The 26,108-nt window shown below is 58.5% G+C and overlaps 17 protein-coding genes across 17 annotated transcripts; 9 read left to right on the top strand and 8 right to left on the bottom strand.

The window, feature by feature from the left end:
- Positions 1-232: 232 nt before the first annotated feature.
- OSTLU_28050 (predicted protein) lies at positions 233-3,307 on the bottom strand (the record flags this gene model as incomplete). Its single annotated transcript, XM_001421821.1, has 1 exon — positions 233-3,307. The coding sequence occupies one exon, from the start codon at positions 3,305-3,307 to the stop codon at positions 233-235; it is 3,075 nt and encodes a 1,024-aa protein (XP_001421858.1).
- Positions 3,308-3,673: 366 nt separating this feature from the next.
- On the top strand, positions 3,674-3,844 carry OSTLU_28049 (predicted protein; the record flags this gene model as incomplete). The annotated part of the gene is made up of 1 exon (XM_001421953.1): positions 3,674-3,844. One exon carries the CDS (start codon positions 3,674-3,676, stop codon positions 3,842-3,844), a length of 171 nt encoding a protein of 56 aa, XP_001421990.1.
- Positions 3,845-4,479: 635 nt separating this feature from the next.
- OSTLU_37822 (predicted protein) lies at positions 4,480-5,265 on the top strand (the record flags this gene model as incomplete). The annotated part of the gene is made up of 1 exon (XM_001421952.1): positions 4,480-5,265. The coding sequence occupies one exon, from the start codon at positions 4,480-4,482 to the stop codon at positions 5,263-5,265; it is 786 nt and encodes a 261-aa protein (XP_001421989.1).
- Positions 5,266-5,327: 62 nt separating this feature from the next.
- Positions 5,328-5,957, bottom strand: OSTLU_93853 (predicted protein; the record flags this gene model as incomplete). Its single annotated transcript, XM_001421820.1, has 1 exon — positions 5,328-5,957. The coding sequence occupies one exon, from the start codon at positions 5,955-5,957 to the stop codon at positions 5,328-5,330; it is 630 nt and encodes a 209-aa protein (XP_001421857.1).
- A 315-nt stretch (positions 5,958-6,272) lies between these two features.
- OSTLU_93852 (predicted protein) lies at positions 6,273-7,952 on the bottom strand (the record flags this gene model as incomplete). The annotated part of the gene is made up of 1 exon (XM_001421819.1): positions 6,273-7,952. A coding segment is annotated over one exon (1,680 nt), but the record flags the coding sequence as incomplete, so codon positions are not given.
- Positions 7,953-8,708: 756 nt separating this feature from the next.
- On the top strand, positions 8,709-10,865 carry OSTLU_539 (predicted protein; the record flags this gene model as incomplete). Its single annotated transcript, XM_001421951.1, has 1 exon — positions 8,709-10,865. A coding segment is annotated over one exon (2,157 nt), but the record flags the coding sequence as incomplete, so codon positions are not given.
- A 395-nt stretch (positions 10,866-11,260) lies between these two features.
- On the bottom strand, positions 11,261-11,590 carry OSTLU_18497 (predicted protein; the record flags this gene model as incomplete). The annotated part of the gene is made up of 1 exon (XM_001421818.1): positions 11,261-11,590. The coding sequence occupies one exon, from the start codon at positions 11,588-11,590 to the stop codon at positions 11,261-11,263; it is 330 nt and encodes a 109-aa protein (XP_001421855.1).
- Positions 11,591-12,282: 692 nt separating this feature from the next.
- On the top strand, positions 12,283-14,058 carry OSTLU_18496 (predicted protein; the record flags this gene model as incomplete). Its single annotated transcript, XM_001421950.1, has 1 exon — positions 12,283-14,058. The coding sequence occupies one exon, from the start codon at positions 12,283-12,285 to the stop codon at positions 14,056-14,058; it is 1,776 nt and encodes a 591-aa protein (XP_001421987.1).
- A 967-nt stretch (positions 14,059-15,025) lies between these two features.
- Positions 15,026-15,487, bottom strand: OSTLU_37514 (predicted protein; the record flags this gene model as incomplete). The annotated part of the gene is made up of 1 exon (XM_001421817.1): positions 15,026-15,487. One exon carries the CDS (start codon positions 15,485-15,487, stop codon positions 15,026-15,028), a length of 462 nt encoding a protein of 153 aa, XP_001421854.1.
- A 293-nt stretch (positions 15,488-15,780) lies between these two features.
- OSTLU_18495 (predicted protein) lies at positions 15,781-17,538 on the top strand (the record flags this gene model as incomplete). The annotated part of the gene is made up of 1 exon (XM_001421949.1): positions 15,781-17,538. The coding sequence occupies one exon, from the start codon at positions 15,781-15,783 to the stop codon at positions 17,536-17,538; it is 1,758 nt and encodes a 585-aa protein (XP_001421986.1).
- A 550-nt stretch (positions 17,539-18,088) lies between these two features.
- OSTLU_8514 (predicted protein) lies at positions 18,089-18,487 on the top strand (the record flags this gene model as incomplete). Its single annotated transcript, XM_001421948.2, has 1 exon — positions 18,089-18,487. A coding segment is annotated over one exon (399 nt), but the record flags the coding sequence as incomplete, so codon positions are not given.
- A 149-nt stretch (positions 18,488-18,636) lies between these two features.
- Positions 18,637-19,077, bottom strand: OSTLU_93851 (predicted protein; the record flags this gene model as incomplete). The annotated part of the gene is made up of 1 exon (XM_001421816.1): positions 18,637-19,077. One exon carries the CDS (start codon positions 19,075-19,077, stop codon positions 18,637-18,639), a length of 441 nt encoding a protein of 146 aa, XP_001421853.1.
- Positions 19,078-19,343: 266 nt separating this feature from the next.
- On the top strand, positions 19,344-20,005 carry RPL36a (Ribosomal protein L36a, component of cytosolic 80S ribosome and 60S large subunit; the record flags this gene model as incomplete). Its single annotated transcript, XM_001421947.1, has 3 exons — positions 19,344-19,352; positions 19,535-19,634; positions 19,803-20,005. 3 exons carry the CDS (start codon positions 19,344-19,346, stop codon positions 20,003-20,005), a joined length of 312 nt encoding a protein of 103 aa, XP_001421984.1.
- Positions 20,006-20,425: 420 nt separating this feature from the next.
- Positions 20,426-21,271, top strand: OSTLU_5957 (DMT family transporter: GDP-mannose; the record flags this gene model as incomplete). The annotated part of the gene is made up of 1 exon (XM_001421946.1): positions 20,426-21,271. A coding segment is annotated over one exon (846 nt), but the record flags the coding sequence as incomplete, so codon positions are not given.
- Positions 21,272-21,564: 293 nt separating this feature from the next.
- On the bottom strand, positions 21,565-22,608 carry HSP22a (22-kDa heat-shock protein). Its single transcript, XM_001421815.1, has 2 exons — positions 22,506-22,608; positions 21,565-22,397 (listed from the first exon to the last, which is right to left on the bottom strand). The coding sequence occupies exon 2, from the start codon at positions 22,058-22,060 to the stop codon at positions 21,644-21,646; it is 417 nt and encodes a 138-aa protein (XP_001421852.1). The 5' UTR covers positions 22,061-22,397; positions 22,506-22,608; the 3' UTR covers positions 21,565-21,643.
- Positions 22,609-23,803: 1,195 nt separating this feature from the next.
- On the top strand, positions 23,804-24,919 carry OSTLU_28035 (predicted protein; the record flags this gene model as incomplete). The annotated part of the gene is made up of 1 exon (XM_001421945.1): positions 23,804-24,919. The coding sequence occupies one exon, from the start codon at positions 23,804-23,806 to the stop codon at positions 24,917-24,919; it is 1,116 nt and encodes a 371-aa protein (XP_001421982.1).
- A 94-nt stretch (positions 24,920-25,013) lies between these two features.
- On the bottom strand, positions 25,014-25,922 carry OSTLU_18490 (DMT family transporter: drug/metabolite; the record flags this gene model as incomplete). The annotated part of the gene is made up of 1 exon (XM_001421814.1): positions 25,014-25,922. One exon carries the CDS (start codon positions 25,920-25,922, stop codon positions 25,014-25,016), a length of 909 nt encoding a protein of 302 aa, XP_001421851.1.
- Positions 25,923-26,108: the final 186 nt, after the last annotated feature.

Here is a 26,108-nt window from a genome sequence, read left to right as displayed (position 1 = left end):
CGAGAGAGCGGAATGCACGTCGAAGCGAACGACGACGAAACCGCGCGATTACGACGACTGTGCGCGCGCGTGAGGCACTGCGTGCGCGCAGGTACAGCGGTCGTCGCCATTGTCTCAGTTTTTAAACGTTATCGCTGACATTCGTCGATGCGAGATGAGATCGATCGGCCGTCGCGTTGTGCGGCGGCGAGGCGGCGAGCGAAAAGGCGAGGCGCACGCGTCTTTACATGATTCATCTATGTCGTTGACGTCTTCTGAATATCCGAGTCTCTTTCACGGTGACGTTAGGGTACCCTCGCCAGACCTTGCCGATTTCTGGGTGCCATCCCATGGAGTTGCGCTTGAGCGCTGGATGCATGTAAGTCTCGGCGTTGAACTCGGCGCGAGGCGCGATGGACGCCTGTGGTAGGGGCACGGACCAGCGAAGCTCGCTCGCGATCGATCGAAATCTGTGACTGGCTTTGCTTAGAACCGGTAAGACAGTGATCCAGAGAATGAGTGCTCCGGCGTACGCTTGCTTGGACAAGAGGACAAACGACAAAAAGCTCTGCGCGATGACCAGCGCGTAAATCGTCAAGTTGCAAAACGTTGTCCACATCGCCCCGCCGGCTTCGTACGAGCGTTCGTACACATATAGGACGTGATAACGCCATATGACAAAATTAAAGACGAAAAATACGGTGCAGAGTAATGTGATCAAAGGTGCGACTGTGGAAAAGACGAGACCAATCATCATCACCATGGCGAACACACCGACTTCGCGACCAAGGCGAACCGATCTCGGGCTGTATTTGATCGTTCTATCTCGAGCGGTCACGTTGCATCCCAAACAGCACAGCCAGCGATTGACGATCATGCATAGCACTCCGGGATGAGGGAAAATCAACCGCTGAGTGGGGAGGTATACCCCTCTGAATACGATCCAAAGTAGGAAGAAATTACTTGTGAGCGGCAGCGACGTACCGAGAAGTTGCAGCATGGCATCCGGACCTTTCGTGTTGAGCGCGTTCAAATATCGTTGAATGGCGTAACCAGATACAGTGCCGAAAAACACATTCAGAAACGCCCACAGAAAGTAGTACTCCGCAAACGACTCGTCTGTTTTACTCAGACTAGAATACTTGCTCTGTGCCTGAACGAGATACATCATTCCGAACGAAACGACAAACGTTTCCCAGAGTGTCAGCAGAATGGGTGGTAAAATACCTTGCACTAGAATTCGTAGATACCGCGCGGAATCGCTCGAGCAGTACCACTTCAAGCCGTCGTTGTGATTTGCACCGAATTGATTTGCTACGCATAGCGACGACATCACGCCAGTGAACATTCCCGTCGGAATGAGTATGATGGTGAGAATGAGCGGGAAAATCACCATCGATCGGATCTCACGCTGACGTCTTCGAAGTAATACCGATTGCCAATTGAGATTGTCGGGTCCCGGCGCGGGTTCGATCGCAAAAAGATCACGCTGACGCGATGTGATACGGCACTGCGCCGCGCACGCCGCCGCATACTGGCTTTTGAAAGCAACGATACAACTCGACCCGGGCTCGGTTTGAAGAATTCTGGTGCGCTCCTGAACAACCAAGTGGTCTAAAATTGCTACTCTGTCTCGTAAACCCGTGATTTCATCCCGAAAACCGCTCCCTCTACGCATACGACGGTGTCCATGCCGTTTTGATTGCAACATCGATTGTTTCTCGATTTCATTCTTGAGCTTGTCGCGCTCGATGAGTAAGTCGTCCACAGGGCGGTAGTCCTGTAAAGGAATCACCATTAGGAAGTCGTCTGGAAACAGGCCTCCGAAAAATGTCTCCACCGCTCGCACACCTTCCCACGGATCCGCGGCCCCCTCGGGAAGATTACCACCGACGTCTGTCATCAAGACGCAATAGTTTTGCACCAACACGCTGACCACCACTTCCTTTTCGCTGCCGTCTTCGCTGACTTCGTCCGCGACGGCTGAGACGTACCGTCTATCATCTATCGATGGTACTGGGTTAATATCGCACGTTGATGCGTCGTTGCAAGGAAATCGCCCCTCGATATCAACTTTGATTTGCCGCGGAGCAGAGAGCGCATCGGTCGATCCAAATCCGTCGCTCCCACTCCTCAATTGGTCGCTCCATACCTCTTCAGCGATGTCTAACCCTTCCCACCAATTGTGTCTTATCGCGACATCCTCGCTATCGCTCGTCAATTTATCTAAGTGATGTTCTTTGGACATTTCGTCAAAGTCACTCATGGACGCCATGGAAATCTCCGACACCGATCGAGACGATTCTTCACGCGGCGTCTCCGTCACTCGAAGGGGACCGAAGTGGGAGTGATAGCCTCTTGATGGCGTCGCCATCGATGGTCCACGAGTGCTTTCAATGAACGATGCCCTAGGAAAACGTCTGAGCTTCTGCTCGGTCGACATCTGACCGTTCGAGCGTTTCGGCCCAAGCAACGCTTCGAGAAGCATCGTCGTCGGCATGGTTCTCGCCGCAGGAGTCTGTCCGCCCTCTCTTTCCTCTTCCTCAATAGTCTCCGTCATGAACTCTCTGTTTGTGTTTATTCCTTGCTGTAAAAACTTCTGTAGCACGGTTTGCGGGATGTGCACCGCGCGCCAAGGATTCGACTCGCCCGTCGTCGTTCCGTACACTTGACGTAAAAACTCGTAAGAGCGATAGTGGGCCGTCAGCAACCACAGCGCATACGCCGTGAACGCCCAAAACATCACTACGTGCATCCACATCAACGAACTGGTCGGTTCCACGTTTGCGATCGTCATTCGCATCAACACGTGGCTCTCGCGCGCCGCAGACGACTCGCTCGTCGTCGTCGTCTCGTAATACGATCTCGACAGGTGTGTCGGCGCGAGCGCCAGCACTCCAACCAACGCTAAAGGCGCGAACAACTGCGTCCCGAACTGCGCAATTCTTAAGAATACTAATGCATCCAATCCTGCCGTGTGCACGATGTCAGAATCTGCCACCGTCAACACGTGCGCGATCCATCCGTACGTGGTCGAGCACGCCTCTCGCGCGCCGCCGCGATTCGCGCTCGCGTCGAATCGCGGCGGTGCGCACCCGCTCGTCTTCAGCGACCGCAGGTGTTCTCGACCGGTATAAATCGGCACGTATTTCCTCGCGATCCCGAACGCGGTCAACACCGCGAGCGCGGCGCACACGTACGCGGCGAACGCGCTCAAAACTTCCGCATCCGCGACATCCGTGTTCACGCACGCGACGTTTTGCGAATCGCACAGCGTCGTCGGCGTCGACGGCGCGGGCGGCGTGAACGTCGTCGTCGACGTCGTCATCACCGCCGCGCGCGCGCGTCCTGTGCGCCCTCGTCGTCGTCCTGTGCGCCCTCGCGCGCGTCGCGAGGAAGTCAAAGCGTCAAACGACGACCGCCCGCCGCCCGCCCCGCGCGTCGTCGATCGGCGTCGCGCGTCGATCGACGTCGCGTCGATCGGCGTCCATCGACGCCGATCGTTCGGCGGTGGACGCCCTCGCACTCGTCGACGCGCGGCGCCATGCGACCGCTCGCGCGCGCGCTCGCCGTCGACGCCGTCGACGCCGCGCCGTCGTCGTCGTCCCCGTCGCCCGACGCCGTCGTCCGCCGCGGTCGCGCGCTCCTCGGCGCGTACCTCAACGGCGACCCCGACAACCAGGTGTACGTCTTCATGTTCGCCTTCTCCGTGCTCCTGTTCAGCGTCCCGCCGCTGTTGAAGCTCAAGCACGTCCTGTACCCGCCCGAGGTCGAGCCCGAGGCGTGGGATTACGAGGCCGAGATCGCGGACCTCGCGCCGGGCGGCGCGCGTCGCCGCCAGCGCGCGGACGCGGACGCGCCGTAGCGCGCGGCGCCCGCGGCAACGGCTCGGTGGTTTATTTCACAACACGACGCGATCACGACATAGCGCTCGATCGCGATTGTATGCGTAGACGTAACGTAAAAAAGCCCGTACTCGCACGCGCGTCGTTCGGGCGCCGCGCGCGTCGTTCGGGTGTCGCGCGCGTCGCGCGTCGCGAGACGTCGACGCGTCCGTTCGTCGACGGCGCCGACGACGACGGGCGGCGGCGCGAGAGGACGCGCGAGACGCGCGCGAGGATCGATCGCGAGGCGCGCGCGCGCGAACGACGGTCGGGACGCGAGGACGCGCGCGCGCGGGCGCCGGAGATAGCCCATCGGACGCGAATCGCGATGCGCGCGAACGCGACGCACGCGGCGCGCGCGCGGGCGTTCAGCGCGTACAGATTCGGAACGGTGGAAGACGTCGAGACGCTGCCGATGTATCGAAGAAAGGACGATCACGACAATGGGAAATATCGAGCGAGCGCGACGACGCGAGCGCTGGCGCGCGCGCGGCGGGCGATAAGTCGGGGCGAACGCGTGGGATGGTTGGGGTTGCTGGCGTTGATATTCGTCGGACGGACGGTGTTCGATGGGAAAGAGAATCGCGTGCCGAGCGCGATGGGAGTGATGCCGGTGATGCGAAGGAGCGTGGTGGAGCGAAAGACGCCGGCGCAGGTGGACGGGGTGGATGAACTCGTCGTCGTGCCGGGGCACGCGGTGTACTACGGTAATAATTTTTTGGAGGCAAAAGACGAGAGTAACTGGGCGTTAGAGCCTCATCAATTGCTAGAAGGTGAGGCGAAGGCGTTCATGGAGCACATGGAGCGCGGTGTGCGCGAGTTGGCGAAGAATCCGCGCGCTATGCTCGTATTTAGCGGTGGTAAGACGAGACGCGAGGCGGGCGCAATTAGCGAGGCGAGCTCGTATTGGCAGGTGTCGAGGGCGTTTGATTGGTTTGGGGTCGACGCCGGGGTGGAGCTTAGAAGCTTTACGGAGGAACACGCACGGGATAGCTTTGAGAATCTGCTTTTCAGCGTGTGTCGCTTCTTTGAGCTCACTCGAAAGTTCCCGTCAAAAATCACCGTCGTGGGTTTTGAAAGCAAGCGCGACCGTTTCCAGAAGCTCCATCTCCGGGCGATCGGGTATCCGGAAAGCAATTTCACGTATATCGGTACCAAGGCGTTGAATGAAAAGGAAATGGAGGCCGGCGAGGTGAAAGTTCGCGAGGCGTTCGCGCGGGATCCGTTCGGATGTCGAGGCGCACTCGCGGCGAAGCGTCTCGATCGCGATCCGTTCAACGAAGGCGCACCATACAGTTCGCAGGTGAAGATACTCAGCGCGTTCTGGTTGCACATCGACACTTGTTCTCAGCGATTATATAATGGGTATTTCCCATGGTCGCCGGGCATGATGATTAAATGATAAAAAATCCTAGATACCTATGTGGTAAGAGCTCGTTCGCTAATCCGTTGTTCATTTGGTTCTCAACTTTTCCAAAACCAACCTCGTCTTCGCTTGCGCTCCTCTCGCCTGTACTCTTCTAATTCTGCTTCTACTTGCTCTATGAACATCTCAGTTACGTCTAATTTCCTAGATTCGCCCTCACTCATAGCCGCCGCAGCCGCCGGCGCGACGAGTTCCGGCACGAGCTTTTCCAACTCTTGCATCGCGTACCCGAACGGCAGCGTCGCAGCGCCGCCGACGACCACGCCCAGTGCCGCTCCTCGCGCTCGCACCGCGACACCGCCCGGTATGGCCATCCCCGTGAGCGCGCTCGTCAACATTCCCGCCCCGACGACGTTCCACATGTCCCTCGCGTCGCGTCGCTTTTCCAATCCCAAGCGCGCCGCGCTGAAGACGGACACAAAGCTTCCCAGTCGCATCCCGTGCAGGGTGACGTCGGAGATCGTTCGCGTCCAGATTCGATGTTTACGCTTCGTCGCGCTCTCCATCGCGTCCACGACGCGTCGTCGTTCGGCGTAGTGCGCCGACGCCGCGCCGTAGACGATCCCACCGCACAATCCGTACGTCGTCTCGCGCGCCCACTGCAAGAGCTCGGGCGGCGGCGGCGGCGGGTCCTCGCCGGGCTTGATTCGCTCGAACGCGCGCTCCATGACGAGCGAACGACGCGCTCGAGCGCGGCGCTCGAGCGAGACGCGCGCGCCGGTCTGACATCGTCGCGGGGGGACGCGGAGGCGATGCGTGGGAAATGGGCGACAACAAGGCAAAGACGTCGCGCGCGCGCGCGGCGCCTAGGGTCCAGAAAAATGTCCGGAGTGCACGCGCGCGCGCGTCGCGCTCGATCGAGAGAGGGTGGATGATTGGATGATTCGAGAAACGCTGCGTGCAAGCTCGTGGAGTGAACCAATGACTAGTCGTTACAGCGGAATTTCAACGCGCGCGCTCGGGAGTCGGGCGTTTTGAAAGATTTAAAATTTGAAGACGGTTCCCTTCTCGCCTCGGTCCCAGGTTTTCACGCCGTCCGCGCCGCGATTGGGCGGAGGGAACTTTAATTTTCTCAAAGTAAACTCACCGTTTCGTTCGAAAGACGCCGATGCGACGACGTCCACGGGATCGGAGGTGAAGATGAACCGACGTAACTCAAAGTTGCCGGTACGCTGGAACACGCTCTTCGGCACGGCGGCCGTGCGAGCGGAGAATGGGAACGTCATCTTGCGCAGCTTGAACGAACTCTCCGGAGCGCGCTTGAATGGACTTTTATTCACGGATGACTCGGCCTTGATCTTGGTGAAGTCGAGCTTGCGGAGGGTGAACGCTTCTGCAGGAGCGCGTTTGAAACCGCCGTCGACGGGCGCTTGCTCGTCGCTCGCGTTGAAGACCTTTTTACGAAGGGAAAAGCTCTCACCACCGCGTTTGAACGGCGTCTTGCGACTGCTGCTCTTCTTCGTCATGCCAACTTCCAACTGCTGGAGCCCAGCAGCGAGCTCGACCGCGCGTTCTGCAGCGCTCTCCATTTGCTTCGCAGCCTTCATCGCGCTCGCGATACCGGGAGCGTAATCCATGTACGCCATGTCGCCTTCGAGGGCGCGAACGTTGGCCAATGCCTCGTCTGTCACTATCTTTGCTTTTTGCGTCGCATCCACTTGCTCCGCGAGCTTGGCGGTGAGCGATTCGATGAGCGTAGACAAGTCCATGTTGCGCAACTTGGCCGACTCCGCTTCCTTCTTCGCCTTGAGGTACACGTCGGCCTCCTCCATGTCGGACATCGCCACCTCCAATTCGCGAATGCGCTTCAATAAACTATCTTTTTGTGCAGTGACTTCTGCGAGTTCCGAGTCTTTGCTTCGTTCTTGCTCGAGAATTTCGCTCAACTCTTCTTGATCGACCATGTCAGCCATCTGAACCTCGAGCAGGCGAATGCGCGACTTGAGGGTGACGACTTCGAGCGCCGCCGCCTCGTACTTCTTCGTCACCGCCGGAAGCTCTCCGCCGTCTGCGAGGAGAGCGGCTATGCGTGCACGCATTTCTTTGTTTTCGGCCTCCAGGGCGATGATCAAATCGGGCGAGTTGAGCTTGCCCGCGGCAAGTTCCATCAACTCGGCGTTCGTGACGCTGTCGGCGAGTTCGATTTCCAACCCGCGAATCGTCGCCAACAAGGCGTCGCGATCCTCGAGTTTATGCTCAAGCTCACGCATGCTCGCCTTTAAGACCTCAATCTCCGCATCTTTCACCGCGAGATCGGCCTCGAGAGCCTCCGTCGCGCCGTCGTCCACGAGCTCCGCGAGCTCCTTCGCCGCGCTCACCAGTCGCGCGTTCATTCGTCGCGCCTCCTCGAGTTCGCCCTCCACTTCTTCCGTCCGCGCCGTTTGTTCCGCCAACTCCGCCGCTTCCTCGAGCAGCGCATCGATCGCCTCTCGATTCTCATCCTTCAATCGTCGCACCTCGGCTCGTAACTCCCTCGCCTCGCCCTCCAGCGCCGCCAATCGCGCGCTCGTCGGCGCCGTCACCTCTCTCCGCGCTCGTTCCGCCCGCGCGCGATCGATCAGCGCCCGCGCTTCCGCCACGCTTCGCGCGCCCTCTTCCCCGTTCGCGCTCGCCGCGTCCAGCAGCGCTCGCAGCGCCTCCCCCGTCGTCGCTCGCGTCGTCACCGCCGCGCGCCTTCGTCCCCCCGTCGTCGTCGTCCGCGTCCATCGCGCGCGCGTCGTCGCGCCGTCGCGCGCGCGTCGCCGCTCGAACGTCGCGCGCGACGTCGTCGCTCGCGTCACCGTCACCGTCATCGTTCGCGCGCCTCGGTCTCGCCGCGCGGCGTCGCGCACTCGCGTCGGCGTCGACGCCCCGCCCGGCCCGCGACGCGCGCGCTCGTTCCCGTCCGCCGGCGAGGCGAACGTGTTTTTCACCGAGGTAGGAATACTCTATTGTAGATGGCACTAAACGGTGTAAAATACGTACATATCCACGGTTCATGACTCGTCATGTGTGTAGGTACTCTCTCAAGGGGCGATATATAAATTTTTCCAAAGTCCGGTCGGACGCGCGGACGCGCGGGACAGCTCGCGCGCGCGATTCGATTGATTTGAATCCGCGACGACGACGGGCGTCGATCGGGACGCGCGTCCGACGCCGCAGCGACGCGCGCGCGACGGATCGCGAGCGATCGATCGAGCGATCGAGCGACCGAGCGAGCGATGCTCGAACGCGGGGCGATGGATAGATGTGCGAACGCCGTCGTCACGGCGCTCGAGACGCGCGAGGGCGCGTTCGAATACGCCCACATCGCGGGGGCGTGCGACGTCGCGCGCGGCGCGGTGGATGGGAGGAAGAAGATCGTGACGTGCGGCGCGGATTCGTTCGTGATCGTGCGAGACGCGGAGACGGGAGAGGTGGAACAGAACTTCGACGACGCGCACGCGGACTGCGTCAACGCGTGCGCGGCGTCGCCGTGCGGGACGCTCGCGGCGACGGCGAGCTCGGATTACTCGGTGAAGCTGTTTTCGCTGGAAAAGAAGGCGTTCGAGGCGAACGTGACGAGATTTTCATTGCCAGTGCACTGCGTGGCGTGGAGCGCGGACGGGAAGTACGTCGCCGCGGGGGGGGAGGACGCCGAGGTGAAAGTCATCAAGATGGAGGACAAAACCGTCTTGCACGTGTTTCCGTGTCAGCGAAGCAAGTGCATCAAGAGCGTGGCGTTCGATCCGCGAGGAGATTACTTGGCGGCAACGGATGAGAACGGCATGGTTGTCGTGTGGCTGTTGAAGCCCACGAGCGAGGACGAGGAGGCTGGGGATGTAAAACTACACGCCACCGAGGCGCCGTTGGCCACGGGCGAGTCGCCGCTTTTGAACGCCGTGGCGTGGCGACCGGATGGACAAATCCTAGCCGTGCCGGGGCGGGAGAACGACGTGACGTTCTTCGAGCGTGGTACGTTTAAACAGATTGAATGGGAGCTGAAAGGGCACACCGACGCGATTTCCCTCATCCGTTGGTCCCCGAACGGGAAATACTTGGTCACGGCGAGCGCGGACAAGAGTGTCATCGTGTGGGACGTCAAGAAAAAGTTGGCGATTGCGAAGATGACGGACACCGAGCTCGTCTGCGGCGCCTCGTTCGACCCTACTGGTAACTCTTTGGCGCTCATCAACGTTAACGGCGAGTGGGCGATGTGGAACGACGTCGTTCCATCCAAGTACTCGTCGCCCTCGGCGAAGGTTTCGCCTTCCGAGATAGACTTTGTGAGCGCTATCGATGAGACGAATGCGAGCGATTTCGTCGACGATGAAGCAGACGGTATGGATGAAGATTTGGATGAAGAAGATGACTTCGTCGAATACGACGACGACGATGACGTCAAAGGACGCCGTCAGAGTCACGTGAAGCAGTCGGTGGTGCACGTCGAAGCCGGTCCCAAGCCGCAACCGGCGTTCCAAAGTGGATCCGTTGCCGCGGTTCCGGGAAGCAACCGTCGGTTTTTATCCTACACCATGGTTGGATCTATTACGAGCACTGTCGAAGGAGGATTCAACTCTGTTGAATTCCAGTTCCACGACACGTCGCGCATGGGACGCATCCCTACCATCACCGACTACAACGGGTACACGATGGGCGTCGCGGGGGAGAAGGGATGCGCGCTCGCGAGTCCGATGAAGGATTCCGAAAACGAAAGCGTGCTTTACTTTCAACAGTATGACAACTGGGCGAACGATGGTGAGTGGCAAGTGACGATGCCAGCGGGAGAGGATATACTTTCAATCGCCACCGGCTCGACTTGGGTCGCCGCTGTGACGTCCAAGCGTTACCTTCGCATTTACTCTTTAGGTGGTGCGCAGCGACAAATAATCTCCCTCGAAGGTGACGCGGTGTCAATTTCCGGTAGCGACGATGCGTTGGCTGTCGTCTGGCACGAAGCGGCGCCGATCGGACCAGCCCCAGGTAGTCAAGTTCTCGCGTACGCCGTGTACAACGTGCGATACTCCTCGGAACTCGCGCGTGGTCGCGTTGCTTTATCTACCCAATCGACTTTAACGTACTTGGGCTTTTCTGAGGAAGGCATGTTGGTTACTCGCGATAGTGCAGGTGTCGTTCGTATGCGCACCGACGCATTCGGTGGCTCATGGACGCCCGTCTTCCGTTCTTCGTCAGCGCGGGCCACGGATGGTCAGCACCACTGGATTGTTTCATCTTGCGCTTCCACCTTATATTGCATCATCACAAGAACGAGCGCGGGACCGGTGCCGAACCCAAGACCTGTGCTTTCTATGCTTCCGATGTCTTTGCCGATCATCATTCCCGAACAATCGGTCGGTGACCTCGAAGACGAAGCCGCCCGAGCGAGCTTGGCTTTGTCCGTCGCACAAAGTGCCGGAGAAGACACTCGATTGGCTTTGGGAGCAAACGAAAAAGCAGCCATCAAGCTCTTTCACACCGCCTGCAAGGCGAACAAGCTCTCGCGCGCGTCAGACATCGCGGAGACGTTCCGACAGCCGAACAGTTTGCGAGCGGTGCTCAAGCTCCCGGCGGTGGCGCGTCAACCCGAGCTCGTCGAGCGAATCAATGAGCTCATCGAAACGACAATCGACCCAGAACCGACGCAAGGGTACACGCAACCCGAAAGCTACACTCCGGCGCCGATGGTTCGATCGACGCCAACGGCTCCCAAAGGCAATCCGCTCGCTCGTAAGAGCGCGGCGCCGCCTCTCGTCAGCTCGGGCGACGAAAACAAAGACTCAAACGAGCGCGCGACTGTGGAAGGTAAGAGAGACGCTGTGGCGACGCCGACGCCCTCAAAGGCGGCGAAAAAGTCCAAAGTCGCGTCAAACCCATTCGCGAGATGAGGAGCGCGCGTTCGTGCGGAGTAAAGTGTGTATATATCGTTCGACGCGGCGTTTGTGTGCAATCGAGTTCAACCATAACAACTAAATTTCTTCTTTTCACTCTACATTCTTCCGCGCGGCGCCCCGATTCACTCTTCCGCGCTCGTCTCCTCGTCGCTTTCCTTCTTCTTTTGCACGGTCGGCATCACCGTCTTGTTGTTATCGTCGTACTTCTTATCCAAGTAAATCTCGATCCCGATGAAGTATCCCGCCGTGAGCACCAAGAACTGCCAAACCTCGATGTCCCCGAACACCGGGTCCCGAATCGACAGCGCGCTCGCGTGTTCCGGGAACATCGCGTTGATCGTCGCCAGCGCCACCGCGCCGCACGCCGACGTCACCGCCACCTTCTCCTCCGCGCCCGCGCGCGCGCGCGCGACGACGCCCATCGCGCGCGTCTCGCGTCTCGCCAAAGCCATCGCGCGCCTCGCCGTCGTCGTCCGTCGCGTCGTCGCGCGCGTCGTCGGACGCATCATCATCGTCGTCGTCGTCGTCGTCGTCGTCGTCATCGCCGACCCGCGCGTCTCGCGTCGTCGCGTCTCGTTTTATCGCGTTATCCGCCCGCGTCGTCGGATCGCGTCGTATCCGCGACCGCACGACGATTCGACGGTTCGACGCCGCGCGCGATGGGGATCGAGGCGCCAGCGCGCGCCCCTCGCACGGCGCGCGCGACGATGGCCGGTCGAGTCGCTGACGGGACGCGACGCGACGCGCGCGCCGGGACCGACGAACCGCGTCGGCGACGCGCGCGCGACGCGCGAGGACCGCGCGAACCGGGACGAAGTCGGTGGCGCGTCGAAGCGAAGGACATCCCAACCATCGCGCGATGGCGCCGGCGCAGGGGAGACGACGACGACGAATGAGCGGAATTTTGTTCGTGATGTGCGTTGGGATCTTTGTGGCGTGGACGATGCGCGAGAGACGGGCGGGAGGGGCGGCGATGGCGACGAGGAAGACGACGCGCGAGGCGGCGAGCGAAGGCGCGGGCAAAGTCGAAGTCGAGGTCGACTACGCGGCGACTGTCGAGGACGTCGCGTCCGCCGGCGAGGAAGTCACGAAGTCGGTGGCGAAGTTTAACGAGAGCGATGCGAGCGGTGACGTTTTGAGCGCGATGCTCGCGCGGGATGGTTTGGTTTTCGTGTCCTATGTCTCGGACGGCTTTCACGAGTTCGCGTTGAATTGGCTGAAGTTGTTGCGCAAGGCCAAGGGAGCGCAGCCGAACGAAAAGGATGAGAACATCGTCATGCTCGCTCTGGACGAAGCCACGGAGCGATTTTGCGAGCGGCACTCCATGCCATGTTTTGGGGGCGCGAATTATAGGTACAAAGGAGGGGTCATGGCCACCGGAGGCACGGCGCTCGGCGACGCTTCCGGCGCGCGACAGGCGGCGAGCGTGGCAGAAGCCGCCAAGGCGATGCGCGAAATGACGACGCTGCGGGTGAAGCTCTTGCTCGATCTTCTCGACCGTGGACACGATGTATTAGTGAGTGATGCTGACGTGGCTTGGTTGAGAGATCCCAGGGAATGGATGCGCGAGGCGATGACAGACGTCGACGTCGCCGCGAGCACGGATTGTCTCAACGCTCGCGACGACGACGAAGGAAAGTGTTGGGGAGCGCCGACAAACACGGGGATTCTTTACTTTAACGCCACGGAGCCGGCGAAAAAGTTCATAGCTGATTGGGTCGATGGGATGGAAAAAGCCACGGAAGATACCACGGAGAGAGACCAAGAGATTTTCAATAAACTGCTCATCAAACGATCCTCCACATCGGAATCGCGCGAGATCAAAAGGCGCGTGCGCGTGAAACGACTCGAGGGAGGCGTTCAGTTTGCGCTGTTGCCAATGCGTCTCTTCGCTTCGGGACACACGTATTTCGTTCAACGATTACACGAGCGCGAAACAAGACTGGATGAACAGCCGCTGTGCGCGCACGCAACTTTTCAATTTTCGCAAGTACACGGCAAACGCCAACGTTTCCGCGAGCACGGTTTGTGGGATGTCGAAGAGGACGATTATTACACACAAGGCAACTTTATCGCCATGAGCGATGAATTACCGAGCGTCTGGAACGCGACTGGCGTGCATAATCATCTCCTCGCCGCCGCGTGGTATCGCGCCTCGATTAGAAACCTTCTAGCGCTCGGTCGAGTGTTGAATCGTACGGTGATTTTGCCACGCATCACGTGCATGTGCGATAGGTATTGGGGCCATGCGTTACCTTCGTGCGCGATAGGTTACCTGCATCCACCGTTCGTAGGATGTCCGCAGGATCACATCATGAACCTGCCGGCGATGGAGAAGGGTGGGGCAAACTTTAGAGAGTGGTCGTTTCTCGACAACGCGCGAACGTCAGACGCCATAAGAAACAGCGTCGCGGAGGTGTCGACAGTAGACAAAGATTCAGAAGCAAAATACGCACTCGGTCCGTTTGCGACCGACACGCAGGTTCTGAAATCTCTAGGCTCTGCCCGAGAGCGAGTGCTCGTCGTCGATGGTGCGTTGACGTCGTTTTGTGCGTTTGACAGCGAAGCATCTTCTCCCGCGGCGAAAAGCTTTGATTCGGATATGAACATCGCGCTAAAAGCGGAATCTTGGTTTTGTGGTCCCGAGGACGCAAAAGGGGTGAAGTGCGCCATCGGATTCCCAGTTCCCAAGCCCACAAGCGAACTCCGCGGCGAATGCGCCCGTCTTCGGTCTGTTGCGAAAACGTTCAGCTCGCAACCTCATTCGCTCCTGTCCAACTTCTTCGTGAACTACGGCCAAGACGATAAAAGTAACGTATTCGGGATCCCTAAAGATAGTAGTAGCGCACGGCAGAACGCATCTGCGTTCGATATCGACTTAGACGACGTAGACACACACCCGTTCGCTGTTGACGAATAATTTAATGAGAACGAGCGTAAACTGTTTGCGTCCTCGTGATCGAGCGAAGGAAGCCCCACGCACAGCCTTGGGTTTTAATATAAGTCGGATAAATAACTGCGCCTTTTCGCGTCCATACGCGCGTAGACAACGAAGAAGTGACGATGGACCTATAATTAATTGCACATCGAAAGAAGAAATAAATATTGCTCGAAAGACGTGAGTGGTGTTCTTCGCTCAACACGACGCCCGTGCACCCGAAGACGCACTGGAGCTCAAGTGCCGAGAAAGTAGAACACGGCGAACACGTGCAGCGCGTGTCGATCGTAGTGGCTGTGCGCGTGAGCGCACATTTAATTAATAAAATTCTGGACAACAATTAATTATTAAAAACTCACGCGTAGACGACGTAAACGATCGAGATTAGTTTTTAGAGCGCGCACTTACCATGACGACATGTGTGAATACTCTCTGGATTTTCGTCACACTGTAAACATCGAGTGGCGCTGTGAAAAACAAAATATTTCAATAATTGCAAGTAATATCTCGAATTATTTCATCCAAAGTACATCGCGGACACGTACTTCTCTCGCGTTCGGGCGAGCTTTGAGTAAATCTATGTGCCACACTATTGTTTTTGAACAGGTCTGTGCGCTTATGGTCGTTTATCGCATTCGTCGAAGCACGTGCGCGAGTGATTGAATTAATTAATTAATTCCACGGCCTGAAGTAAACGAACACTATCATCTCGAGCGTATGCTTTCGATCGCGTGTAGAATTCGGTCGTGTATGTCTCAGATTTTACTGAAATTTATTTGCGTGTACGTGGATACGAATCTGGCGCGTTTCGCGCCCGTTCGTGAGCGTTTTGTGATGCTCGATAACGTTTGCGTCGCGGTCGCGGACAAGCTCTTGTGTGTATGATTCATTCGATTTACAATAATAATAAAGTCATTCGCGGCGATACTCTACTTACTGGGGCCGTCCATCACTTGGACATGGCCTTGGCCACCTTCTCCGAGAACGTCGAGAACCGCTTGAGGTCGGCGCTCAGGATGGACTCCACGAGCGGCGACACCGCGGCGCCGAACGGCACGAGCGGGGCTGGGACTTCGTAGCTAATCTCCATCTCCAGCTTCGTCCCGGCGGGTTCCTTGCTAAAGTTCACCGAGCCCTTGTTCTTTAATCCCTCCAAAGACTCCCACGAGATCCGCTCGTACTTGACCGGTTCTAAATCTTGCGCGAGCCACGAAAACTCAAAGTGCTGGCCGAATTGATCCGTCGACAGCGTCCACTTCGTCTTCGTCTTGTCGTCGGGCAAATACGACACCGAGGAGATCCAAGGCATCCAATTCGGGATCCTCGTTCGATCTTGCCACAGCTCCCACGCCACTTGAATCGGCACCGGGGCGACGACCGTGGCTTTATTCTTCACCCACCCGCCCTCCATGCGCGTCCTCGATCCGTTGGACGACCACGTCGGGCGACCTCGCGTTCGACCGGGCGCTCGCCTGTTGGCGCTCCAAGTCATCGCCCTGTTGGCTGTGGGCGACGTCATCGGCGCGAACATCGCACGCGACGCGGCCTCGAGTGGCGCGGCGCGTTCGAGGCGCGATTCGATTTTCGTTTGCGACGCAAGGCGGTCGACCCCATTCCTCGCCGACGCGGCGGAGCGAATCGCGTGGATTCGATCGCGCGCGTCGATCGCCGCCGACGACGCTCGCGCGATCGATCTTTGACGTCATGATCGACGCCGACGTGGACGACGTCGTCTTCCACCGCTGTGCGTGCGCGTCCACGGTGGCTGGGGCGAAGACGCGCGGTGAGGCGTGCGTGCGCACGCGCACGGTGACGTGGACGCCCGCGGATACCGGGAATCTCACCGGTGCGAAGACCGTGACTTTGCTAAGCGTTACCGCGCACCAAAGGAATAAACCGGGTAGCGCCACGGCGAGCCTGAGGTTGGTGCCGGACAACGACGCCAAGCGGGCGCTTGTGCTGACGTTCGATGCGGAGAGCGACAGAGATGGGTTAAGCGATGCGATAAAGGCGCAGATAAGAAAATTAGAGGAAGAGATGAAAGGCGTGCCGAGCGCGGCGGAGCTGGAGGCGCGAAGCCAGTTGCTGAAGACGAACGTAGAGATTGCGCAGCTGTACGAGGAGACGGTGAAAGCCGGAGTGATCAGCAATGAAGACTTCTGGGAAGCACGTAGGAATTTATTCAGCGACGTAGTGGCGAGAAAAGCGACTGGACAGAAACATGGAATCGAAAATACGCTAGATGGCGATCTCAAAGGCGCACGCGATGGGATGTCAGACACGGTGACGTGTAACTTGACGAACGAAAAGATGCACAGAATCTTCGCCGAAAGACCTTCGGTGCGCGAAGCATTTTTGAATAATGTGCCAAAAAAGATGACAGAACGCGAGTTTTGGACGAGATTCTTACGATCGGAGTATTTCAAACAGATGCGCGCGGGAGCACCACCGCAAGGAGAAGAGGAAGCTGCAGATTTGGCTCTCTTTGCGCGAAAACCACCAGATGCAACCACGGTTAAGGCACAAATCAAAGCGATCGAGCCCGGTGTGAACTTAAAAGCGGACCTCGATGACGGGCTCGGAGAGGGATATGGTTTGCTACGAGACGGCTCTCGAGATGATCGCCGACCGAAAGAAGCTGGTCCGTTACCCGAGGTATTCTTGGAGCTCAACCATCACGCCGCCGTTGTGCTTCGAGGTCAGCCGCAAGTGAACATCGTCGATGCTCGCACCGCGGCGATCGCCGCAAGAGATCATGAAAAGAGCGCAGAGAGCGCGAGAATAGGGTTCGAAGAGCCCGATTACTCGATTGACGACCTCGCCGCACCGAAGCCCGCGGCGCCGCCAAAGGAGCTCAAAATTCGTGATTCGCATCAATACTTTTCATCTATCGCGGAAGAACCCGTGGTGAGTAAGCCTTCGAAGACGCATGTCGTCATCGAACCGTTCAAAGAGGCCGTGACGTCGGCTCTGAGTACGCTCCAGCATCCCGAAAAGAAGCAAAAACGCGCATTGGATCCCGACATCGCACTGCAAGTGTTGAAAGAGGTCACGCAATCACTCGCTAAAGTTGAAGATTTGAGCGCTCAATTTGCGTCACAGCAAAGTTTTAGTAACGCTGATGATGTGGCTGCGTTTCCTGAGAATGTGAACGAGCAACTGAGACGGAGCGCGGCGACTGGTGGGGAGCTGCTACGTCAGTTCTGGATGTCCACGCCGATGATAACGTCTGTGCGATGGGAGAAAGCGACGAAGGTCTGCAAATCCGTCGAGATCTTGTACGATAAACTCGAAGGAGTGAAAAGTTCGCTCCCTTCCGCCCACCGACATATCGCTTCTCAGCGCCTTAGGCCGCTGCTCGGTGCGTTTGATTCTGCGTTGACGTTTTATGATGACGAGAAAACTCGTCGTCCTCAGGCGTACGCTGACTTTGAGAAGACAGCGACGCAAGAAAATTCATAGATTGATCAATTAGACGTAGCCATGAAATCAATCATAGAAGATTTAGATGCAGCGCGTCCTCGATTTTGACAAGCTCAAAGTAGGGCGGCAGAGGTCTTCAGTGCCTCCTCACTCTTCAACTCGAGACGTGTCGGCGACGGATTCGATACTAGCTCGGTAGCCTGCGCGCACTGTCAAAAACATGTTTCGTCAGGCGCTGAAGGCCGCGCGACGCGCTCGCGCGCAGGCGTTTCGTCACAGTTTAGCTCAGCGTCGTGGTCATGCCAACGCCAATCGTGGGACGTCGTGCGCGGCGTCCGCGCTCGGTGCCTGCCGCGATGGACGCTCGACCGCGGCGTCAAGCGCACGATCGTACGTCGCGGCGAGCGCGGCGGCGAATAACTCGTTGTACGGCTCTATGCTCGTCGAGCGCATCCCAGTCGTAATTCCCGAAGCCCCGGCGTGGGAGCGCGAGTACAAGGAATGGAGCGAAGCGCGACGCGACAAGTTTAGGGTGAAACTCCCCGATCAAATAGTCGAAGCGAAAGGTTTATTAGACAACTTGCCGGATTTTGAGCCGGCACCGAGAGAGACGGAGGCGGATCGCACGGGCGACAGAAGTACGCTGCATCGCAAACTTCCCGAGTTCCTCTTCCTCGTCGTCAAGGAAAAAGACGGCAAGTGGGGCTTCCCAAAGTCTAAACACGATGACGGAGAGACGATGCGCCAAACGGCTGAGCGATCGCTGAAAGCTTTCGCGGGAGATTCTTTAGAGTGTTGGGTGGTCGGGAATGCGCCGCAGGGTCACTACGAAACCGCCGACGGCACGACATTTTATTACCGCGGTTCATACATCGAGGGTGAGTTAGAATTGCAAGATGGTTACGTCGAGCACGCGTGGGTGACGAAAGAGGAGCTAGGTGAATACTTTGACGCCGATCATCACGATTTGTTGAAGAGAATGCTTTAGAATTGCGCGGCGACGTCGCGAATAGCTTTGTGTAAGAGGCGGGGAATTTGTAGCCTTAATCGTGTTGCTTTCAACGTTTTACACTCGATCTTCCGCTTTGACTATCTAACTATCGATACACATCTCGAAACTCTCCCACATCGCGTTCTCTACGCCGTAGGCGCCGTCCATTGCGTCTTGTTCGTCAGCTTGTTGTGGTAATATGGCCGTCCGAGCTTGTCGTAATACATCACCCATCCCTCCACCATCGCCCCCTTCGCACCACCCGTCGCGGTTTCCGTCTTTGCTGGTTCTTCTTCGCTCTCAGACACCTCCTCCCCCGCCGCCCGTCGCTTCTCTCGTTCCTCCTTGCGCATCTTTTTCTTGGCGTACGCCTTGGCCTCGCGCGCCATCTTCCTAAAGTCTGGCTCCTTCCTCGCCTTTGGTGCGCTCTGCGGCGGCTCTATGACGAAGCACTCGCGCGGCCATCGATTGGCCCAATCCACGTTCCCATTCATGCAAAACGCCGCCTGATGTCCCTCGATCCCGCATATGTTACACCCGTGTATGGACGACCCTTGCGGTCGTCGCAGTTTGTGGTGCTTCTCCATGCTTCGTGCGCGTTATCGCGCGTTCGAACGCGCGTCGATGCGCGCGCGCGTCGTCGTCGTCGTCGTCGTCGTCGGCTCTTCGCTCGCGTCGCGCGTCGCTCGGGACGATCGGACGCACCGCCGCGTCGCGTCGTCGTGTGACGCGCGCGGCGTCGTTGGAAATTCACCTCGCGCCAGGGTTCAGCAAATGTCCATCCCGGGCGCGACAAATGGCGCGCGCGCGACGCCGCGTGACGCCTCTTTGACGCGCGCGTGGGGTTGAGAAAATGGTGAACGTACGTCGAGACGATGGCGACGCACTCGACGCGTTCGACGCGGCGGCTCGACGCGCGACGCGACGCGCGCGCGCGCGATGGGACGGCGCGGGACGCGCGCGCGTTAGGGCTCGCGAGCGATCGCGCTCGAGACGGTGATGACTGACGACGACGACGGATCCGATGCGCGCGAACGCGAACAGGTGCCGAAATCTAAGAAGACGTTCTGCAAGGGGTGCAAGAAGCACTCCGCGCACAAGGTGACGCAGTACAAGACGGGCAAGGCGAGCCTGTACGCGCAAGGTGCGTGGCGCGCGAAAACCCTACGGATGACGGTCGACGCGCGCGATCGCGCGCGCGCTCGAGCTATGGCGCGGATGCGACGCGCGCGACGACGCGCGCGTGAAACGTATTCTTCTCGTCGACACGCGTGACTGACGACTCGATGCGCGATTCGCACACCGAACACAGGGAAGCGTCGTTACGATTCCAAACAAGCGGGGTACGGTGGCCAAACCAAGCCGGTGTTCCACAAGAAGGCGAAGACGACGAAGAAGATTGTCTTGCGCTTGCAGTGCGGTACGTGCAAACAAGTCCACATGCACCCGATCAAGCGTTGCAAGATGTTCGAAATCGGCGGTGACAAGAAGAAGCACGTGACGACGAACTACTAGGCGCGTCGTGCGTCCGGGATTCAAAAGTCTCGCGCGCGAAGACGCACGTATTAGCACGGGTCTTCGCGCTCTTTCTTAGTGTGGTGGGAGTCGGTAGATTCAGTCGAGGTTGTAAGCTCGAGTAATCGTATAAAAATTTCTTCGCCATCGCGGCGTCGCATCGTCCGTCGCGCGCGTGAGACGAGTCGCGCAAAGCGTCATCGTCTCGTCGTCGTCCCGGTCTCAACACCCTGGCTCTTGCGCTTGGCTTGACGGCACTTGTCGACGCCACGCGCGCGGAAGATGGCGAAATACGCGCCGATTCGGCAAGACAAGAGCGATGACTCTGATTTAGAGCCCACGTCGCCGAGCGCGAATGGTGAGCGACGCGACGGTGCGCAAACGACGACGTACTTGTGGGCCAACGCGCGCGTGCTCGGGATTATCGTTTTATACTGCGCCATCGGTAGCTCGCTGAGCGTTTTAAACAAGGTAGCGGTGACGATGATACCGGCACCGAACTTCATCTTGTTTTGCCAGTTCGCGGCGACGACGTTGCTTTTGCTCGCGGCGCACGGTTTGAAATTAGTCACCGTGGAGCCGCTCACAAAGGAGATTGCGTTGGCGTTCCTGCCCCTCACGTTGAGCTTTTTCGCGCTGTTACTGGCTGGCATGGAGGTGATGCAGCGCGCACCGTTAGAAACATTCATCGCGGTCAAGTCGCTGACGCCGGTGGTGTTTTCGTTGAATGAATATCTGTTCCTAGGTCGAGCGCTGCCGACACCCAAGTCGGCGCTCGCGCTGGTGGGCATCGTCGTCGGGGCGGTATTTTACGTGAATCTAGACATCTTCTCCACGGCGACCGCGTACGCGTTCTGCGCACTCTTCATCGTCGCCGCGGTGTCGGAAGGCTTGATCGCCAAGCATACGATTGATAAGATTCCGCTCAACAACTGGTCGAGGTCGTTCAACATCAACGTGCTGAGCATCCCGCTCGCCGTGGTGCTGTTTGCGCTCTCTGGCGAGAGCACGGCGCTCATGGACACAACATTAACGTCGAAGGCACTTGGTGTTTTAACTGCGACGTGTTTCATGGGACTGGGAATGAGTTTTTCGACGATGTGGATCCGCGAGACGCTCTCCGCGACTTCAGTCTCCGTCGTGGCGACGTGCAACAAGTTCATCTCCGAACTCGTCAATTGGATGATTTGGGATAAGCACACGACCATCGAAGGAACGTACGCGATTTTAGCAATCATGACGTGCGGTATATTCTACGAGCAAGCTCCGCTCCGCGTTCCAGGTCAGGGATATTCTCGCGACACGATTTGTCCCTGCTTGCCGCGTTCGTGGTTTGGTGCAAAGCGGGGACCGATGGATACGGCTCCGCTATTGGGTAGCTAGATGGAGAGTGAGCGTTACATTATTAGGAAGAGATAGAAGAAATTCTTTAGGAGATTTGTAAAAATATTGATCGTTTGTGTATCAAAATCAAAAACAAAAGATGCCACCGTTACGTTATTAGGAAGAGGAAATTCTCTAGGAGTTGTAAAAGTGCTGATCGTTTGTGTATCACAATCAAAAATCAAAAACAAAAGATGCTAACGACGTATCGAGGCTCATGGTCTTGATTTCGATCCCTCACAAACGCGAAGCAGGTCACTTGATTGAGATTTGCTTCGCCGTCGGCGTCGAGGTCGCTTGCTTACCGAACGTCACGGTCAAAGTGCCATCGTCGAACGCCGCATCGAGTTTGCTGAAATCAGTATTTTGCGGCATTCTCAACGCGCGTTGCGAGTACTCCATCGTGTCTCGGCGTTCGGCGCGATGGTACTTGTATCCTTCGTCCTCCCACTTCTTCGTGTCCTTCTTCGTCGCGCTGATTCGAACGATCTGTCCATCAACTTCGACGTTGACGTCTTCTTTCTTCATCCCGGGAAGATCCGCACGCAAGACGTAAGACTTCTCATCCTCTAAAACGTCGACAGGAATGACGCGCAAGCCGCCCGCAAGCGGAGCCAACGCACCGCTCGCCCCGGGCGTGCGCTGCGCCAACGGCATCCACGGGTTACCCATTCCGGGCGCGAGATGAAAATTCGAAAACCACTGCGCAGCGATGCGTGCATTCAGTCAGTCCATCTCTACCCTTGTGCCTGAAGAAATCAACAAAGTCATCAAGTCATTTTGATGTCCTTTCTGATCAAGTTTTTTCCGTGAAAGGAAATATCGCGCATCGCTTCTCGCGCGCGCGCGAGACGAGACGAGACGAGACGAGACGAGTCGAGACGAGACGTCGAACCGAAGAACCCTCGCGCGTTCTTCGCCCTCGCCCCCCCCACGCGCGCGACCGCGTACGCACGTCGTCGGCGTCTCTGAAGACGTCACGAAAAAAGCTATCGGCGTCTCGCGCCATCTGCGTCGTCGCGCGTCCGCCGTCAGTCCTTCTGGGCACCGAAAGCGCATCTTCGCGCATCTTCGCGTTCGCGTCGCGTTCGTTCGCGCGTTCGCGCTCGCGTCGCACCGTCGTCGAGAGCGCCATGTCGTTCGTCGTTCGTTCGCTGTTCGTTCGCTCGTTCGTTCGCTCGTTCGCGCGTTCGCGTTCGCGTTCGCGTCGTCGTCGAGCGTCGTCGTGTGCCGAGACCGCGCCGCGCGAGGTGCCGAGACGCGGAAAAATTTATATATCGCCCCTTTAGAGAGTACCTACACACATGACGAGTCATGAACCGTGGATATGTACGTATTTTACACCACTCACCGCATGTCCGAACACACTGTTTACGCAGACGTCAGCGTCGCGCGCGCGTGTGCATCGCGATGTCCGTCCGACCGCGAGTTTCAAACCACTCGCGGACTGTTTGCTCGAGCATCACCGAATGTTGTACGATTTACTTTATATACATGGTCTCGGATGATACTTCAATGCGTATCTCGTGATCGATAAAAAGTTACGTCGACGCGAGATCTGGGGGTGGCTAAATCACACCGGGAAGCAACTTTTTATCATTTTGTATGTACGTACTATATCACCTGTTAAGACTGTTTAACCGTGATAAAAAATGTCGAAAATACTCGAGATCTCGCCGGAAAAATGTATATCGCCCCTTGAGAGAGTACCTACACACATGACGAGTCATGAACCGTGACTCGCCGCGCCCCGAACGCGCCGCGCGTCACTTTTTATCGTTCCGCGCGCCGCGGTTTCGCATGGGCCGTTTCGACGCTTCGTTACGCGCGATCGCGGCTGATTTTCGCCTCGCGCGGCGTCCGTTCGTTCGGCGCGCGCGCGCCGTCGACGCGGCGCGCGACGGCGGAACGCGACGCGCGCGCGCGTCGACGGCGCGGTCGATGCTTCGCGCGAGTCTGCGTCGAGACGACGCGCGCGCGCGCGATGGGGACGCCGCGACGACGTCGAGGGGTGGACGACGCGGCCGGGATAACGAACGACGCGACGGCGACGACGCGCCCGAGCTCGGCGCGCTCGACGCGCTGCCGAGAGACGTGCGGATACACGCGCTGTCGTTTTGCGCGGCGGACGCGCTGGCGACGCTGGCGCGGATGGGGTTCGGGGAAGACGCGGCGCGCGCGGCGGAGCGGCGCGCGCGGAGACGCGGCGCGGAGGAGACGCCGAGACGCGGAGAGACGTGGATCGATGTTCTGAAGTTCGTCGAGGCGCGAGAGCGGATGTGGGGGGACGATAAAAATGTTCCAAACGTCGTGGCGGTGGCGAACGAAAACGCGACGACGACGACGACGAGGGATGGGCGAACGCGAACGCGAGGCTGCGGGACCGAGGCGGACGACGACGCGTTAGGTCGCGCGATGATTGCGGTGGCTGGACACGCGTGCGTGATTCGAGTGAATCATAACGGTGAGGTTTTAGTCACGGCGACAGAGTGCGCCAACGACGAGGCGCGTTTCGGGCGGAGGGGCTCGCCACCGGGGATGTTTGGGCACTCGTCCGCGGTGCGCGACGAGCTGCGGGGGCTCCTGACGCCGCCGTCGCCTCGTGATTTTGGTGGTCCAAACGCACGTGTGGTTCAGCTTGCGCTGGGACGAGTGCACGCTTTAGCGCTCACGGATGATGGGAAAGTGTGGTCGTGGGGCGGCGACGCCGCTGGGCAATGCGGCCACGGGAGGTTTCGCATGGGCGAAGCGATGTCTCGCATCTCTCTGGGCGGGTCCCCGACGGCTGGCGGTGGTAGACGAAAATCGCGCACGTACGGCGGCGGTTCGCCGCCACCGCACCAGAGCTTTTTATTGTTCGACACACCGAGCGCACCGAGACAGATTGTCGCGCTCGAGGATAAACGTATCGCTAAAATACGGGCTTGCCGGTATTCCTCGGGCTGCCAAACCATCGACGGTAGACTTTATTGCTTTGGAGACAATCGAAATGGAAACTTAGGACTTGGTGATAACTTATGCGTGCGAGACACTCCAGTGCTCGTCGCGACGATCGACGGCGTGGTTGATTTTGACATGGGCGCCAAGCACACGTTGGCGGTGACGACCGACGGCGCCTTGTACTCGTGGGGCGACAACTCGATGAAACAGCTCGGGCGAGATGGCCCTAGGAATTGGCCAGCGATGGCGATAATCGACGTTTCGGATCGGATTGTTTCGTGCGCGGCGGGTGGGGCGCACTCCGCGTGCCTCACGGACGAAGGCGAGCTTTTCACGTGGGGCTCGAACGACGACTATGCGTGCGGGCATGTCGGGTCGAAAGTGTACGTGCCTCAGAAGCTCGAAGGCCTCCCCAAGTTGGTGTCGGTGAGCGCCGGTACGAAACATGTCGTAGGAGTCGATGAAACCAATCGCGTGTGGGGGTTCGGCTCGAACAAGCACGGCCAATTAAAACCAAATGAACGGGGCGTCGTCGAGTGTCCGACGATACTAGGTAATGAGGCGGTATTAGACATACGTTGTATCGATTAGAAAACTGATCTATCAATCTATTGTCACCTAGAACTAGAAATAATATGCAATCGTATGATGCGTACAAAAATGGTTCTCACGAATGAAGGTGACTTCACTTGGTCAAAGATTTCTTCGACGCGAACACGTCGCCGGCGACCAGCCCACCGAAGACGATGAGCGCTCCTCCCACGTAACCCATAGGGCCGAGGATTTCTCCTAAAGTGACAGCACCGAACACGGCGGCGAACAATGGTTCGCCCGCGAGTAAGACCGAGCTCTCAGAAGCCGAGACGGTTTCTTGCCCTTTGGCTTGCCCCAAATCGGCGAGGCAACCGGGAACGATGGCGGTGAAGGCGAGCAGGACCCAAATCTTCAAATTTTGCCAACCAGCCCACGGGACGGCGGCTCCAGGCACGCCAGAAGTGAAGGCGAACACATCATACAGCATCCAACCGCCGTACATCGCCGCCAGAAAAACGTTTTTCCACACCTGCAATCCTTGTCCGGAAAACCCCTGCTTGGCGAATTGCCCGATGCGATAGACGTACATGGAATACGAAGCCGCGCCCGCGAGCGCGAGTAAATCGCCGAGATTGAAATTCCCACCGAGTTCAGCCGCCGCGCCACCATCCATGCCGAGCACGGCGACGCCGCAGAACGCCAACGCGCACCCAAGCCACGTCATGGACTTCACCTTATCGCCCCCCAAGCTCGCGATGAAGGGCGTGAACGCGATGGAGGCTTGCGTGAAGAAGCTCACGCGCGTGGCGTCGGTGAACAACAGCGCGACGTTACACAATCCCTGATTCCCGAGATTCCAAAACGCCAACTCCGCCGCGCTTCGCCAAAATCCAGCGCCGGTTTCGAAACCTTCCCCCCCCTTCGAATCCTTCGCCATCAACATCGGCGCGAAGCACAAAATCGTCATCAAACCTCGCACGCCGCCGAGCACGCCCGCCGTGGGCGCGCCCGCGGATTCGAACACCAATTTCAACGACACGCTCAGCGATCCGTACGCCATCGCCACCAGCACCAGCAGCAACCGTCCTTGATTCGTCGCTCGCGTCGCCGCCGCGTCGTCCTCGTCCGCGTCGCCGCTTCCCAGCACCGCGCGCGTCGCCGTCCCTCGCGTCCCGCGCGCGCGCGTCGTCCCGCGCGTCGTCCCGCGCGTCCGCACCATCGCGCTTCGGTCGTCGTCAGCGTCCCG

Source organism: Ostreococcus lucimarinus, chromosome 16 (genome assembly GCF_000092065.1).
Source record: "Ostreococcus lucimarinus CCE9901 chromosome 16, complete sequence".
Classification (NCBI taxonomy): Eukaryota; Viridiplantae; Chlorophyta; class Mamiellophyceae; order Mamiellales; family Bathycoccaceae; genus Ostreococcus; species Ostreococcus sp. 'lucimarinus'.
The sequence above is the reverse complement of the archived record's forward strand: the minus strand, read 5'-3'. Positions and strand labels throughout refer to the sequence as shown.

Excerpts from the sequence above, each read along its gene's own strand:
- HSP22a (XM_001421815.1), bottom strand. The coding sequence starts at position 22,060 with ATGGGTAACCCGTGGATGCCGTTGGCGCAGCGCACGCCCGGGGCGAGC.